Source organism: Salvia splendens, unplaced genomic scaffold (assembly GCF_004379255.2).
Source record: "Salvia splendens isolate huo1 unplaced genomic scaffold, SspV2 ctg1063, whole genome shotgun sequence".
Taxonomy (NCBI): Eukaryota; Viridiplantae; Streptophyta; class Magnoliopsida; order Lamiales; family Lamiaceae; genus Salvia; species Salvia splendens.
This window is the reverse complement of record NW_024598607.1, coordinates 7,162-24,310: the sequence shown is the minus strand read 5'-3', so window position 1 is coordinate 24,310 and position 17,149 is coordinate 7,162. Positions and strand designations below refer to the sequence as shown.

The following is a 17,149-nucleotide window of genomic DNA, read 5'->3' as shown; positions in this document are numbered from 1 at the left end:
TACACCAACACCAGCCCCTCCTTGAGGCCCCTCTCCATCCTTCCGCTCCTCCTCAGCAGATCATCGATGCACCCGACCACCTGCACCAGCACCACCCTGCAGCAGATCTACTATATCAGATCTACATCCACGAACAAAAGATACTTCACTTTATTACTTTCACTACGGATTATACAAGATACAAAATGGATGATCAAAGATCTCACTCAACAAGAACCTCAAGCTTCCTAGGCTAGCTCTCTGATTTACCTAACTCAATGTATCCATACGAGTATTTATAACTCTACATACTTTCTTCACAGCTCCCTTGGGATTCCTCTATTTACTCCGAGGCCGTGCTTCATGTTAGCATTATTACATGTCTACACCTTACATACAGTTGATATTACAAGAATACAAGACCACTATGTATTAAATAAACCAACTAGAGTAGGGGAAGTTGAGATTGCAATAGTAGGCACAAATTACATGTTTTAATTTTTAAAATATTATTGAGAACAACCTATTTAAATTTCCGATTAAATAAACATAAATAAAATTAAAATTAAAATAATACCACCATTCATATTAATTATAACAATGCTGGAATAGTTTTTTTTTAAATGAACCAAATTTAATATTTGAATTTGATTAATTTCAACCATCCAAATCCTGATATTTAAAATTACATTACAAATAGACAAAATTACAAATTTCAAATCTATAACACATCCAATAAAGTAAAAACCTCCATGATCTTCTTCGGCGAACCTTCTTGTCACATCCTCGTCTCCTTCGACATCAGTCCATCTGTTTAATCGTCAACATCGATCTCTTCAAGGTTTTTTACTTGCTTGACGGTTGTGGAGGCGTCGTGGCCAGATGTGGACCCACGTTGGGGCATGGGGTCCATTGAAACCCCCACCCTTTTTGATATTACTATGTACTCTCTCCGTTTAACTATAGGTAAGGCGAAATTTTTCGGCACGGAGTTTAAGAAATGAATGTTGAGTGTGTTGAATAAATAGATAAAATAAGTAAGATAGAAAAAAGTGGAGAGAATAAAGTAGAAAGTGAAAAAAGTAGAGATAAAAAAAAGTAAGAGAGAGTAAAGTAAGAAAGATAAAATAATTACTATATATGGAAATGACTCAACTATGAAGAAACTTCTCAAAATGAAAAAATGACTCAACTATGAAGAAACGGAGGGAGTATATATTATTCAAACAACATTATGCAAGTTATTTTACAGCGCAGTTGGCCTAGACGATGCACTATTAACCTTGACACTGCAGGTTCTATACCTGCCGCTAGCTAAGTTGTGTTTTTTTGGATTTTCTCATAACTAGATAGCTATTTGATTTTCATATAACTAGATAGCTATTTTCTCAGAACTAGACAGCTAAATAAATATATTTGTCCATTAATTTATTTAGAGTAAAGGCCAAAATTGGTCCTGAACATATAGCCATTTTACGATTTTGGTCATAAACATTATCTTTTGGATTTTTTGGTCCTGCACATATGGACATTTGATCATTTTGGTCCTCCGTCAATATTTCCGTTAAAAACTAACGGTCAACATTATCTTTTGGATTTTTTGGTCCTGCACATATGGACATTTGATCATTTTGGTCCTGCACATATGGAATTTTGATCATTTTGGTCCTCCGTCAACATTTTCGTTAAAAACTAACGGTCAACGGCCAATTTTTGACTAAAACAATGGGTTGAGTCGGGTCGTGTTTGGGTCGGGTTTGGGTTACACGTTAAGAAAAAAATAATATTTTCTTAAAATCTAAGCATAATATTTTCGTTAAAATCTAAGCATAATATTCTTAAAAAATTAATTAATATTTTTTAATTAATAAAATTAAAGTATAGATTTTATTAAAAATAATTTTTAATTATTTAATTTTATTATATAGATTTAATATTAGTATACTTTAATTTTATTATTTTGATTAAAAAATGATTATTTTAATTTGGTAATTTTTTATTTTATCGTGTAATATCATGTTTAAATCGTATAATAACATCATGTTTTAGTCGTTATAATATTTTTAATCAACAAAAATAACTAAAAATTAAAGTTTTATAATTTTTTAATTAATAAAAAATAATTATTTTTTTTCTTAACGTGTAACCCAAACACGACCCGACCGAACCCATTGTTTTAGTCAAAAATCGGCCGTTGACCGTTAGTTTTTAACGAAAATATTGACGGAGGACCAAAATGATCAAAATTCCATATGTGCAGGACCAAAATGATCAAATATCCATATGTGCAGGACCAAAAAATCCAAAAGATAATGTTGACCGTTAGTTTTTAACGAAAATATTGACGGAGGACCAAAATGATCAAATTTCCATATGTGCAGGACCAAAATGATCAAATGTCCATATGTGCAGGACCAAAAAATCCAAAAGATAATGTTTAGGACCAAAATCGTAAAATGACTATATGTTCAGGACCAATTTTGACCTTTACTCATTTATTTATGTATTTATTCTCATAGTAGTAGATTTTCTCAGCTATATTAATTCGTTTGTCTAGTATGGAGTATAATTTATTTGTTCGATTATAATAGTATAATTTTGTTTATTTTCTTATTTGGTTAAATAGTATTATTGTAAGATCACAAAGTAGTGATGTTTAGAGCATCCGCAGCGGCGCTCGCTGGGACGGACGGCGTCCGTGCCGCTGGCGCGGCACTGCTGTCGCCGCTGCTGCACTCCCGCCGCTGGCACGGCGTTGTTCGATGCATCGAGCACGTCCGTTCCGCTGAGCAGGCTACGTGACGCGTTTCTATTGGCCAACGGATTATCCGTTGGAAATTCATTTTTTTAAATCGAAAATAATACCAAAAATAAAAAAAAATCAGATTCCCAAAAATATGGCCGTTTTATTACCGTTTTTCTGAAATTTTTTTGATTTTTTTAATAATTTTTTTATTCCCAAAATCATCTATAAATACACCCATTCATCATCCATTTTTCACATCAAATCATCTCCCATTCATCTCTCATTCATATTTTTTCATACAACTCATCTACATCTTCCTCTCTCACTCAAATCCTCTTTAATGGATTTCACCGATATCATGGCGGAAGCGGAGCGCGAAGAACAAGAATACTATGAACAATATAGTGCCGCCTATGAAGCCTATGTCTCCGCCACTACCCCCGCCCCTCCTCCTCGACCAACTAGATCAATTCGCCGCTACATCCCTTGTGACCGGGAGGGAGCCAACGAAAGGCTCGTTGCCAACAATTTTTCCGACCAGCCGCGGTTTCCGGAAGATTACTTTCGGCGCCGTTTTCGCATGTCAAAACAGTTGTTTATACGTATTGTCAACACATTGTCCGCCCGTGTTGAATACTTTCAATCAAGTAGAGACGCAACTGGTCGGCAAAGTCTCCCGGCATTGCAGAAGTGTACTTGTGCCATCCGACAACTTGCTACTGGGCAAACAGCTGACCTCTTCGACGAATATTTGCATGTCGGTGAGTCAACTGAAATCCTATGCCTTAAAAAATTTTGCGACAGCGTTCGTTCTGCTTTCGGTGAGGAATTCCTTCGGGCACCACCACCGATGATTGTCGACGGTTGCTTCGTCTTCACGAAACAGTCCAAGGTTTCCCGGTATGCATGGCAGCATTGACTGCATGCATTGGAAGTGGAAGAATTGCCCGACTGCTTGGAGGGGGCAACACTTAAGCTGCCACAAAGGCGGCGGCCCAACACTTATCTTTGAAGCGGTCGCCGACTACCGCCTATGGATTTGACATGCATATTTCGGTATTGCCGGATCCAACAACGACTTGAACGTGCTCTATTCTTCACCACTCTTCAATGATGTTTTGAATGGTGTAGCACCGGCAATCGACTTCACTGTCAACAGAAATGCATACCACATGGCTTACTATCTCGCCGATGGTATCTACCCAAGGTGGTCGACTTCCGTGAAGACGTTCAACAATTTGCAAGACCCGAGACGGTCTTTTTGCGCAGCGTCAAGAGTCTGCTCAGAAAGACGTCGAAAGAGCTTTTGGGGTCCTTCAAGGCCGATTCAACATTGTGAAGGCCCCATCTCGGCTGTGGTACGTTAAGAATATCTCCGACATCATGTACACGTGTATTATCTTGCACAACATGATTATAGCTGACGAAGGACCGAGGGCGGCTAACTTTTACGACGAGGATAAAGCTTGAAGCTCAACTGCAAGGTCTCCCCCACGCCAAAGTGTGCATAAGACGGTGGGCGAGAGGATCGAAACAAGAAACACAATGCGCGATACCCGAACCCACACTAAGCTACAAGAAGACCTAATCAAACACATTTGGGCGAAATTCGGCCACGAGTAGTGGGGGGGGGGTGAATTTAATTATGTAATTTTTAATTTTTAGGATTTTAATTATGTAATTTTTAATTTTTTGTAATTTGTAATAGTATTCCGGGTATTTTAATATTTTGGAAATGTTTTTATTTAAATTGAATAATAGAATGGTAGGACCATTGAGCATTTCCTTGCGGAAGAACATGAATGTGGGTGTTGTGCTCTTGCCTAAGAGCATGGAGTAAAAAAGTAATAAAAGTGGGCCTGGGCCCACATCCGGCTCTTTGGCAAGAGCACGGATGTGGATGCTCTTATAATCTAAGAAAAAAATAACTCTTTCATCCCATAAGTACTCATATACATAATATAATATTAATAAATTTAATTTTAAAGTTATACTTTTTATATAAAAATTATATTCTTCAATTATTTCAACGTTGATACTGTCGTCGTATATTGTTTATCTTTCAGCTTTGTACTGTTCATGTCGTGATTGTTTTTAGTGTCATTGACACTAAAAATATGCAACAATTGTTATTAGTTTGAACCCCCAGTATAAAAATTCTGCGTCCGTCATTGGTCATGGCGGAGGAGCGGAGGAGCTAGAGTGTGGCGGCGGGTGACTAAATATTTTTCATCTAAAAGCTTTTAGGCGATGAAACTACTTTCTTCCTATCGCATCTCAAACTCGCAGGCACCAATCTATCTATACATATATAAAAGGGAATATTCTAAATATTTACATGAATGCCACCTAAATGAATTAAATTTATAAAATTATTTTTTATTACATTTTAAAAGTAATTTGGCATTTCATAACATCATATATGACGCTTCATGGTTCACACTATATTTTATTAGACTCCCTCTAACTCTCGAAACGTCAAATATAGAGCATTGATCTTCCATCAAATCATTATAAATCATACTCCCTCCGTCCCCAAAGAATATGCACTTTATGTTCAGTACGAGTTTTAATGCAAAATTGATAAAGTAAGAGAAATGTTGAGAGAAAAAGTAATTAAAGTATTGTTAGTGGAGAATGAGTCCCACCTCTTTAGGGAGAAATGACTTTCTAAAATTAGAAAGTGCATATTCTTGTGGGGCGTACTAAAAACGAAAGATTGCATATTCTTGTGGAATGAATGGAGTAATTATTATTAATAGAATGCTTAATTTTGATATTAGTTACAAATCTCATAATTAGAGCAACATATTTATTTTATTACATTATTTATTTTATTAATGTAACTGTCAAATTTATAAATAATTAACTTCATGCCCATAATTCTTAAAATATTCAAATTAGGATCAAATCTCGCCCTTTTATATAGTTATAGATTATAGATAGGTTGGCTCATCGTGGATTTATTAAGCATAACTATTTTTATATTTTCGTTTCAAGTTTCATTATATTTACTATAATCGATCAATAAAATACTAGTAAGAAAGAAAGTGATTCGAGCAATAAGATGATAATCAATTATGTTATTCTCTTTTGAAAACAACACATAATTAGTTGTTACACGGAGCAAGTGGCGCTCCACACAAACCAGGATTCCCAGCAAAATCTGAAGCCGGAAAATCGAATTTATGCGGCGGAATCTTCCCACTCAACCGATTCCATGAAACATTAAACTCCACGAGACCTTCATGATTCAAGATTCCCTCCGGAATCTTCCATGTGAGGGAGTTTCCAGAAAGGTATAGAAATGAGAGGTCGCTCAAGTTGGCGAGTTGGGGTGGGATCGGGCCGGAGCCTGTTATTAGATAGGAATATATTTCCGAGGCCGTTTATGTTGGCGAGTTCGGGTGGGATTGGGCCGGAAAGCCCGTTTCCATATAGTATTAGATTTCCGGGGCCGCTCAAGTTGGCGAATTGGGGTGGGATCGGGCCGGAAAGCCTGTTTCTAGATAGCTCTAGGTATAATAGATTCTCGAGTTTTGATAGGGCTGGTGGGATTTTGCCTGTTAAGTTGTTGTTTGAGAGGTATATGTCTACGAGTCTGATCATGTTGCCAATGGTTGTGGGGATGTTGCCGCTAAGATTGTTGTTTTCGAGATTCAGGAAATCAACTCGTCGTAGGTTGCCAATAGAGTTCGGGATTGGTCCGGAGAGTTCGTTGTCGGATAGCTCGATGTAAGTGAGGGATTCCATGTTTCCGATGGACGGTGGGATGCTTCTGTCAAACTATAAAAGGAAAAGATCAATTAGAGAAGAAGATTTGTGATTGATTTGTAATTGATTTGTAATTGATTACCTTGTAATAAAGGTCCTAGAATAGATTGATCCTCTTCCTTAGATAGCTATGTTCCTCTCCTATAAAAGAAGGAGAATTGTACACATATCAAATACACAAAAAATAAAGAAAACGTATATACTCTTCTCTTCAATACAATGTCTATTCCATTAACCCTAGCAACCATTGCCTCTCTCGATTACCATCTTCAAGATGGTATCAGAGTAGGTTGTTAGAGTGGGGGACTCAGAGAGAGTTCATCACTGTCCCTTACCTTTCCCGACCCATCGACCTTGAACCTGCGAGCAAACAAACATGTCAGAATCCAATAGCTCAAGCACAACCGATACAGCCTCAAATACCATAAGTATTCCCACTGATCTTGCGGCGCAATTCGCCGAATTTCTCAAAACCAGCAACAGATCGTATACAATGCCATCCCAGATCGAATCTCTCGGCGATGTCACCGTCAAGACCAAACTAAACGGGGACAATTACCCCTTGTGGTCGAACCTGATGGAACACACGATTGGTGGTAAAGGGTTGACATCTCACATTCTCGGAGTTTCAAACCCTCCACAACGGACCGATCCGAACTACCCGAAGTGGCAACAAAGGGACCATTGCACCTTCAATTGGATCATCAACAATATCGAAGCAGATCTCGTGACAGAGGTCTCCCAATATGCGACCGCCAAGGACCTCTGGGAAGGCCTGGCAATCACTTACGGAAGCGGCAGAGATCCGTTCCAAGTGTATGACCTGCACAGACAATGTATGACGATGAAACATGGAGGAATGACCCTAGAATCCTTGTGGGTCAAATTCCAAGATTTATGGATATCTATTGATGCCCGAGACCCGAGCACAATCGACCACCCACCGTCGATCGAGAAGGATAACCAGACAACATAGAGGATGAGAGTGTACCAATTCCTCATTGCATTGGATGAAGAATATGAGGGGATTAAAAGGGAGATCATCAACAAGGATCCACTACCGAATCCATGACAGGCATACGCAATGGTGAGGCGTGAAGCTGTCAACGCAGGCCTAATTAAGCTGAAAGAACCAAACTCCGGAGTCGGAGCCGGTCTGATTACCGTCCACCGAAACAGAGCCGTCAACAACCCCCCTCCACCGTCGAGATTCCTGACCAATTGGAGAGGAGAAGAAGATAAAAGCCGGCTAACTTGCCATCACTGTGGAGGGAAGAAACATACAAAGGAAACTTGTTTTCTCCTTCACGGATATCCCGATTGGTGGGAGGAAATGAAGCAGAAGTGACAGGTGAGAGCGAATCGCGGCGGAGGAGGGAGAGCGGCGGCATCAGTGGCGATGGCGACCGAGGAACGAGTTACCTACGCCGAGTATCCGACGGGAAACAACGGTCCCTCAACCACCGGGAGTCGTGGAACAGGAGAACAGGCCGCCGTCGCCACGGTTGCGGCGGCTAATGCGTGGAGCACAGGGAAGGAGGGAGAGCAATCCGTCGCGGCGGCTAGGTTATGAGCAGAAGGTAAAGAGGGAGTTCATTCACAAATGAATCCCTCAATCTTGCCTTATTCTCAAATTTTACCCCGTTCTGACTTTATTCCCGTTTGCACCCCCAGAAATCCCAAAACCTTGCTTTTCGACCCTGGAACTTATAATAGCTTATGTTTTAGACCCTCCGAGTTTACTAATTCTCGAAAACTACCCCAAAAATCCGAAAATTATATTTCTTGTGGTTCAGAATATAAATTTTTAGAAATTCACCCTAGTGTTAAATGCCATAATCCTTTTGAGGCACTAGCAAACTCGTCAAATTCAACAACGGGGGGGAAAAATAGCCATTGGATTTTCGATTGTGGGGCCACCGATACCATGTCATATGATGCAAATAATTTTTTAGACATCTCAAAATCCCGAAAAACCTATGTCCAAAAAGCGAGTGGGGATTTAGCACCAGTTAAGGGGGCGGGCACTATCCATATTTCACCAACCTTACGCCTCTCGAATTGTTTATATGTTCCATCCCTATCTCATAAACTTCTGTCTGTGAGTCACGCGACCAAGGAACTTAATTGCAAGTTACTAATGCAACCTCATTTCTGCTTATTACAGGATACCCAGACGGGGGAGATAGTTGGGCGTGGCACTGAACAATACGGACTGTACTACGTGGATAAGGCAGCCCAACAGAGTACTGCGTTGCTGTCTCACGGACTGACTGACAAACAAACATGGCTTTGGCATCGCCGGTTTGGGCACCCTTCTATAGGATATCTTCGTTTACTTTTTCCGAAACTAGTTGATTCTTCTTTTACCTTGAATTGTGAAACTTGTTTTTTGGCCAAAAGCCATAGACATTCGTATCATCAAAATAATACTCGTGAAAAGACTCCTTTTGCCTTAATTCATTCTGATGTTTGGGGTCCTGCACCCGTTACTGGGGGACAAGGGTTTCACTATTTTTTACTGTTTATAGATGATTTTACACGCATGACTTGGGTTTATTTTTTAAAAACAAAATCTGAAGTCTTTGAAAAATTTACTCAATTCTATACTCTCATGCAAACTCAGTATAAACAGTCTATCCAAATCCTTAGATCCGATAATGGGGGAGAGTTTGTTAATTCTAAAATGCGACATTTTTTCGACGAAAAGGGGTTAGTACATCAAACCACTTGCCCACATACTCCGGAACAAAATGGGGAGCAGAGAGGAAAAATAGATATATCCTAGAGATGACCCGAGCCTTTCTCATCGACTCAAACATACCCAAATCCTTCTGGCCAGAAGCTGTCGCGACCTCCGTTTACCTTATTAATCGTCTCCCAACATATATCCTCAACTTCAAAACACCCCTTGATACCTTCTCCCAGAACCACTCTATTCCGTCCTCACTAAGCCTTGACCCAAAAGTTTTTGGGTGCACCGTCTTTGTCCATATCCCGAAGCCAGACATATCTAAATTTGCCCCGAGAGCAATCAAGTGCGTCTTCCTAGGATACGGTAAATCCCAAAAAGGGTATCGATGTTATGACCTAACCTCTCGGACCTTGTACACCACCATGAATTGTGACTTTGTGGAAGACGAATACTTCTACTGCCAAACTACGAGTCAGGGGGAGAAACAGGGCAACGACTCTCTAGATTGGCAGCCTTCTTCGGCACCAACTCCCACTATACCTATACCCATGACTGAACCCCAGGGGGAGAGTAACCAGCCTCCACAGTCATCGCCTGTTACAGATATCTGTCCACCCGAGACGGTTAGCAGTACCACCGGGCAGCCAAACTCCGACATACAGAACGTAGAATTGAGTGACACTGCCGAACCTTCAATCCCGATCTCGGATCCCGAGGTAAACAGTTCTGACAATAGCAATGTACCTTTGCATGTTACAGACAACACTAATAATGACATGGAAGAAGAGGCTGAACATGCGGGCATAGATGGAGATACCGGGCAATATGAATTGCCCAAAAGGAGTACTAGAGGTGTCCCTCCACGTAGATACTCCCCAGATTGGGGAGGACGAAAATCCAGATATTCTTTGGTGAATACTGCTCGGGGACAACTCACGGAGATGGCAAGAGCATTTGAAGCTGCTCTATATGAGGAGGAGGAGATTCCACAGTCTTTTGAGGACGCAACGAGGCACAAACATTGGAGAGATGCAATGAAGAAGAAGATAGATGCCTTGAATAAAAATGGCACGTGGGAAAAGTGTACTCTACCGAAAGGGAAGAAACCAGTTGGATGCAGATGGGTCTTTACTATCAAGAGACGAGCAGATGATTCAATCGAGAGATACAAAGCACGATTGGTAGCTAAGGGATATACTCAAGTATATGGAGTAGACTATGAAGAGACTTTCTCTCCAGTGGCCAAGTTAAATACAGTGAGAACATTGTTGTCTGTAGCTGCCTGTAAGGATTGGCCGTTGCACCAGTTTGATGTAACCAACGCCTTTCTACATGGAGAACTCGAGAAGGACAAGGAAGTGTACATGGAAGTCCCTCCAGGATGTTCGGAAGAATTTGGGGCAGGAGAGGTATGCAGATTAAGGAAGACTCTATACGGACTCAAACAGTCTCCGAGGATATGGTTCGGAAGATTCTGCCAAGCAATGGTCAAACATGGCTTCTCACAAAGCCAATCTGATCATACGCTCTTTCTGAAGAGAAGGGGGGATAAGATGACATGTTTAATCATCTATGTGGATGACATGATCAAAGAAAATCTCGAAGCTGGGGTCATCGAATTTCCATTCTTGAAGTCTGAAGATCAACTTGCAGATATTCTTACTAAGTCAGTACATCATAAGGTATTTCACGAAGTCTTGGACAAGTTGAACATCAGGGATACCGTTGCTCAACTTGAGGGGGAGTGTCAAACTATAAAAGGAAAAGATCAATTAGAGAAGAAGATTTGTGATTGATTTGTAATTGATTACCTTGTAATAAGGGTCCTAGAATAGATTGATCCTCTTCCGTAGATAGATATGTTCCTCTCCTATAAAAGAAGGAGAATTGTACACATATCAAATACACAAAAAATAAAGAGAACGTATATACTCTTCTCTTCAATACAATGTCTATTCCATTAACCCTAGCAACTGTTGCCTCTCTCGATTACCATCTTCAAGAGCTTCCGCTGAGGCGATTGTTTGTGAGAATCAATGACGTGAGATTGGATAGGTTTTGTATGGACCCAGGCACGCTTCCGCTCAAATTGTTGTTGCTGAAATCCAAGTATTTTAGCGATGTCAATTTCTTGAAAATATTATGGGGGATGGGGCCGTGAGATGGTTGTGGCTAAGAACTAGCGCTTCTAGTTGACTCATGCTCTCAATAGTGCTCGGGATTGATCCTTCGATACTGTTTAAGTCAAGGTACATTTCGCGCAAGTTAGTAAGCTTGCCTAATTCAGACGGGATGGGGCCCGTTAAGTTCTTCAGATCGGACAGAATGAGAGATTCAAGGGAAGAGAGATTCCCAAGAAACGGGGACAATGTTCCAGACATTGTGGTGTTTATGTGCATATCGTCGGGCCCGCGACGATCCAAATTGATGACTCGTCCTGTTGAAGGGTTGGACTTGATTCCATTCCATGATGTGCAACAATCTTTGCTAGGAATCCAAGAGCCAAGCAATTTCGAGGGATCCTAAGTGATTCTTCTCTTGAAATAAAGGAGTGCCTCTCTATCCGTAGGGTGGCAGCAAGCTCGAGATTGTCGAATCCCAAACCCGAAGAAAATGGAGTGGAAGATGAGGAGGACAAGGAGGTATTTGGTTGGATAATTCTTCATTGAGAATTTGAAAAGAAGTGATTTGAAATATAGCTGTATAGTTTGGCTTTTAGGTATCTCTATATAAATGCAATTATCCCTGACTGTATATTAAGGAAAAGATTTAATTAATAAATTATCTTGCCTTAGTTAGAAGATATAAACGTGTAAATATTTGTAGTGTAGGATTAATTAGTGGAGCAATTTCTGCTATATTCTTAGTATTTTATATACTCGATAGTTTCTAAAATTTGATGTTTTATTCATTTTTTATTTTTTTCTTCTTTTTTTGTTTGATTCAATTAAATTTATTTTATTTACACTATAATATATAAGTTGAATAATAATTATACAATAACTTGTCTTGTGGTCTGTGAAATAACAGTATACTCTTATAATAAGAAAAACATTCAAAGTAACTATTAGTTAGAAGATATATGCGGGCAAATATTTATAGTTTAGGATTATTTAACGGAGCAATTTCTGCTATATTATTGTATTTTATTTACACGACACACTACTTAGTGGCAGTTTCTAAAATTTGTTGTTTTATTATTTTTTTATTTTTTATCCTCATTCATTCTTGTTTTATGTTTGATTCAGTTAGTAATATTTTATTTAATTTATATAATAAGTTGTGATTGTGAAGTAACAATATACTATAGTCAATGTAAGATTAAAATTTTAATCTTAATTAATTAAGAGCACCCACAACCGTGCTCTTGCCAACGAGCACGGTTGTGGGCCCGACGGCACTATCCCTGCCTGCTCTTAGGTAAGAGCACAACACCCACAGCTGTGCTATTCCGCAAGGACGAACACAATTCATTTTAAATAAAAACATTTCAATAACATTAAAATTCATTAAAAAAACCGAAATAATATTACAAATTATAAATAAAATAAAAAAGACATAATTAAAATCCTAAAAAATAAAAATTACATAATTGAAATCCTAAAAATTAAAAATTACATAATTAAATTACTAAAAAATAAAAATTACATAATTAAATTCGTAAAATTAAAAAAACCCACTACGTGTTGCCGAATTTCACCCATATGTGTTTGATTAGGTCTTCTTGTAGCTCAACGTGGGTTCAGGTATCGCGCATTGTGTGCCTTGTTTCGATCCTCTCACCCACCGTCATATGCACATCTCGGCATGGGGGAGACCTCGCGCTTGAGCTTCCAGCTTCATCCTCGTCGTAGAAGCTAGCCGCCCTCGGTCCTTCGTCGGCTATAATCATGTTGTGTAAGATAATACACGTGTACATGATGTCGGCGATATTGTTCAAGTACCACAGCCGAGCCGGGGCCTTCACAATGTTGAATCGGGCTTGAAGGACCCCAAAGGCTCTTTCGACGTCTCTCACTCAAAGGTTTTGAGTGAGAGATGAAGGTGTAGATAAGTTGTATGAAAAATATGAATGAGAGATGAATGAGGGATGATTTGATGTGGAAAATGGAAGATGAATGTGTGTATTTATAGATGATTTTGGAAAAAAAAATAAAAAAATACAGAAAAAGGGCAAAAAATGCCCATTTTTTGGGGATTGGAAAAATATATTTTTTTATTTTTAATCGGTTTTTATAATTAAAAACCGAATTTTTGAAAAAAAATAAAAATATTCAAATGCAACTGCATAGCCGTTGCCCAATCGCAGCACGACACGTCACCTGCTCGCTGGCACGGACGTGCTCGATGCATCGAGCAGCGCCGTGCCAGCGGCGGACGACGTCTTCCGTGCCGCTGGCACGGACGGACGGACGCCGTCCGTCCACCATTGCAGATGCTCTAAATGAAACTCCAATTGACTATTGAGAATAGTAGGAGTATATTTTATTTATCTAAGTGCCAATAGATTGACTAAGTTTTAATCTAAAAAGTTTAGATAGAATTGAAAAACTAAAGATTTGATTAATTTGAGATAAAAAAATATATTCCTACTAGATAAATAAATGACATCTAAGAAAACATGATAAAAATATTTTTTTATTAATAGATCAGTTGACCAATAGTCTATTGATAATTTATTCTCAATTAATTGAATGTTAATTGGTTCATAATTAAAGGAATTAATGTGTTATGTAATCAATTCAAATATAAATAGTACTTATAGTTAATTTTTTCAACATTATTAAAAAAATGCGTATCCCAATCATTACCATAATCCCAACATCTTCAGTCTTTTCTATTCCACAAATTTTACTCATAGCAGTTCTAGAAGATGCTTATCCCAATAAATTTTGCAAAAGGAAACCTAATCACTTGTACGTACCTCACAATCTAGCAACTTCAATCAACATACTAACAATTTCTACTTCAATCTACATTAAACTGCCTAAGTGGAAAGTAGAGCTCACACTCTAGTATCTTAATAGTTAACACCCAAAGTCATTATCAGTTTCAAAAATCTCGATCAAATTCAAGACTTCTCGTAATTACAGATGCAAAATATGAATTTTTTGCGCATCAAACTTCAATTAAGTATTCAGCTGGCGAATGAAGCTGGTCATTGATCGTATAAATACATAAAATAAAATATGCTTACTACTTTATTAATTAATTTATGGATTTGATATAATAGTAGTAATACATTAATTATATTATTTATTACTATGATTTTATTATTACTAAACATACAGTCTAACCAACAATCTTATTCGGTTGGAACAATAATATACTATTGTTTATAACAATGGCGGATGCACTACTTTATACTTGGGTCCAAAATACTTGGTATCAACTATGGCGATAACATGGCAGAAACAATTATGATATGGACAAGACATAGCTGATATATAAATAGATAATGAGAGATAAATAATTTGAGAGCGTGCAACATAAAGTAAAGATATATACTAGTACTAATGCCAGTATCAAAAAATTGAAGAATACATATTTTTTTTAAATGAAAACATAATTTTAAAATTAAATTTACTAATATTGTATGATATATATAGATAATTGTAAGGTTAACGTCGAAAGGACAAATAGTATTGGTTAAACAACAATAGCAAGTTATAATAATTTAAATCATTCATCATAATAATATATTAAGAAAATAATTACATTAATATTAAAATTGTTGTTATTGTATACTTAATGAACAATTAGATTTGAATCAAATATAAAAGTGAAATTCTGAAATTGCAACGCCAATAAACTAACTCACTGTGCACAAACTCATGATTTAAGCCCATTTAGCCAAAAGGGACATGCACCCTGCCCCAATAAGAAGTGCTAAATTTGCCCCTAGTTGAAGCTTTCCATTGTTTTGGAGCCTAGGGCTCATGAAATCGGCGGAGAGAAGATCGACCAATGCCATATATATTAGTATGCCAGCCGATGCCGAATTGAAGACACCTTCAACGATGAGGGCCGTCGAGCTCGTCTCACTATAAATGTTGGCTATTCCGATACCTATGGCAATGCCTACCGGCGTTGTGAGGGAGAAGAAACCCGCCATTGTTACTATGGCACCTACATTGTACATTGCCTACAAATAACAACAAAAGGTTGGATAAATATGTGTTTAATTTCTTGATTATACATGTTTGGGAAATATTAATTTTGTACCTGACTTATGCATCCTCCAAGACCAATGCCTTCGAAAAATTGATGAAAGTCAGTGCAGCAATCAAGGGCTTTATTGTCGATGGACTTTGGGAAGCACCTAGTGCAATTCCAATAATTACAGAATGTACTACAATTCCCAATTCCAACACCTAAATGAATAACAAAATAGTAGTACCTAAGTAGCAATGAATAATCAACTCTAACAATCATCAATTAATTAAAATAATGCAAATTAAATAGAAATTCACTATGTTTAATCATGGTAAAATTTAACTAAATAGAAGAAAAAAAAGACCTGAGATATGACACGGTGGCGAAGAAGCTCGGAGTCGTCCGAATCAGAATCAGAATCCGAGTCTGACGACACCAGTCCGCCGCGTTGTGCATGACCATGCATCCAACATTTCCTCGTCACCGCCTCCGTCGGCGGCCTTGGCATTAGCCCGCCGCCTATAATACGACGTCGCGTAAGTATTGTTGAGTTATTAAACTCAATTACTTCATGATTAAGAAAAGTGATGAAGTAGGTGCATCACCTACTTAATATATGTGGATGAAATTTTGTTTCCTCATGATCAAAATGAAGCCACAATTCCAATATGTAATAGGCGGTGGAATATATGGTTAGTATGTGATAGCTTTCTAAATAAGCTAATCATGATACGTAGTGGATATGTGTATACTAGGTAGCCTAGTTTATCCATCTTTGAATATCTATAAATAGGTGTAGTTGTAGTTTATTGTATTATCAAGGAAAGAAAGAAAAGAGAAGGAAGAGTTTTGTAAGAAAGAGCCGTAGCTCTAAGTTAGAAAGGAAGGAAGAGTTTTGTATTGTGTATTTTGTAATACCTTTGTGAGAAGTTTTAGTCCCACTTATCTTCCATACTTTTTCCTTGTTGAGTACTCTTATATTTTGTGTGTCAAATATCCAACAAGTATCCACCATGAGCGTCCCGATCGACGCCACCATAGCAATAAAGCCAGTAAAAGGAAAATCCCCCCACGGGTGCGCGGGGATGCACGGGGACGTCAGGCTCTCGAAGGCATCGGGCAGCACGTGGATGAAGCCCGTCGAGAGGATCACGCCGGCCGCGAACGCCTTCACCACGAAGAAAAGGTTGCTCTTAGGGCTCAGCGCTGGAAACCACTTCGCCACCACGGGGAGGCACACTCCGGCGGCGCTCGCCACCAGAATCGACGCGAGAGCCGCCAACTTGTAGCGGAGAGCTAGGGCTTTATCGCGGTATTCGTCCTCCGCCTCGCACGTGCAGTCGGCGAGGACTGCCGCCGGCTGCAATGCTATGATGATGGCGGCGAGGAGATGAGTCTTCATTGGGGAAAAAAAATAGAACTGTTTGAGTCTTTGAGATTAATTATATTTATTGAGGTTATTATAGCTGGAATCTGTTGAGATATATAAGATTGAGTCTAATCTGTTGAGAAATACATGAGAATTATGTTTACAAAGAATTGAAATTTCGAATATTATGGAGCTAAAAAAAGATGGACATGAAGTTGATATTATAGTTAGTTCCTATAGAACTAAATTTTAATGTGATAGTGGAGGTTGAGATTACAACAGTGGGCACAAACAAATGTTGGTACGAGAATACGAGTGGGGAAGGTCGAGATTGCAATAGTGGGCACAAATATTGGTACGAGAAAAAGAGACCGCTATGTACTAAATTAACAAACTAGAGTGAGAGAGGTCAAGACTGCAGTAAATTAAG

The 17,149-nt window shown here is 38.6% G+C and overlaps 1 protein-coding gene and 1 pseudogene across 1 annotated transcript; both read right to left on the bottom strand.

Annotated features, from left to right (window-relative positions):
- Nucleotides 1-5,835: 5,835 nt before the first annotated feature.
- Nucleotides 5,836-11,575, bottom strand: LOC121788514 (LRR receptor-like serine/threonine-protein kinase GSO1). Its single transcript, XM_042187171.1, has 9 exons — nt 11,375-11,575; nt 11,201-11,324; nt 9,770-9,920; nt 9,418-9,547; nt 7,161-7,322; nt 6,923-7,040; nt 6,835-6,859; nt 6,055-6,503; nt 5,836-5,969 (listed from the first exon to the last, which is right to left on the bottom strand). The coding sequence occupies exons 1-9, from the start codon at nt 11,573-11,575 to the stop codon at nt 5,836-5,838; spliced, it is 1,494 nt and encodes a 497-aa protein (XP_042043105.1).
- Nucleotides 11,576-14,900: 3,325 nt separating this feature from the next.
- LOC121788512 lies at nt 14,901-16,901 on the bottom strand (annotated as a pseudogene).
- Between the last annotated feature and the right edge of the window lie 248 nt (nt 16,902-17,149).

Bases quoted from the DNA above. Each gene is read 5' to 3' on its own strand.
- LOC121788514 (XM_042187171.1), bottom strand. From the start codon at position 11,575: ATGTCTGGAACATTGTCCCCGTTTCTTGGGAATCTCTCTTCCCTTGAA. The intron at 9,548-9,769 runs GTTACTCTCCCC...ACCGTATCCTAG, and splicing joins GGCGATGACTGTGGAGGCTG to GAAGACGCACTTGATTGCTC. The intron at 7,041-7,160 runs GTAGTTCGGATC...GTCCCCGTTTAG, and splicing joins TCCCTTTGTTGCCACTTCGG to TTTGGTCTTGACGGTGACAT.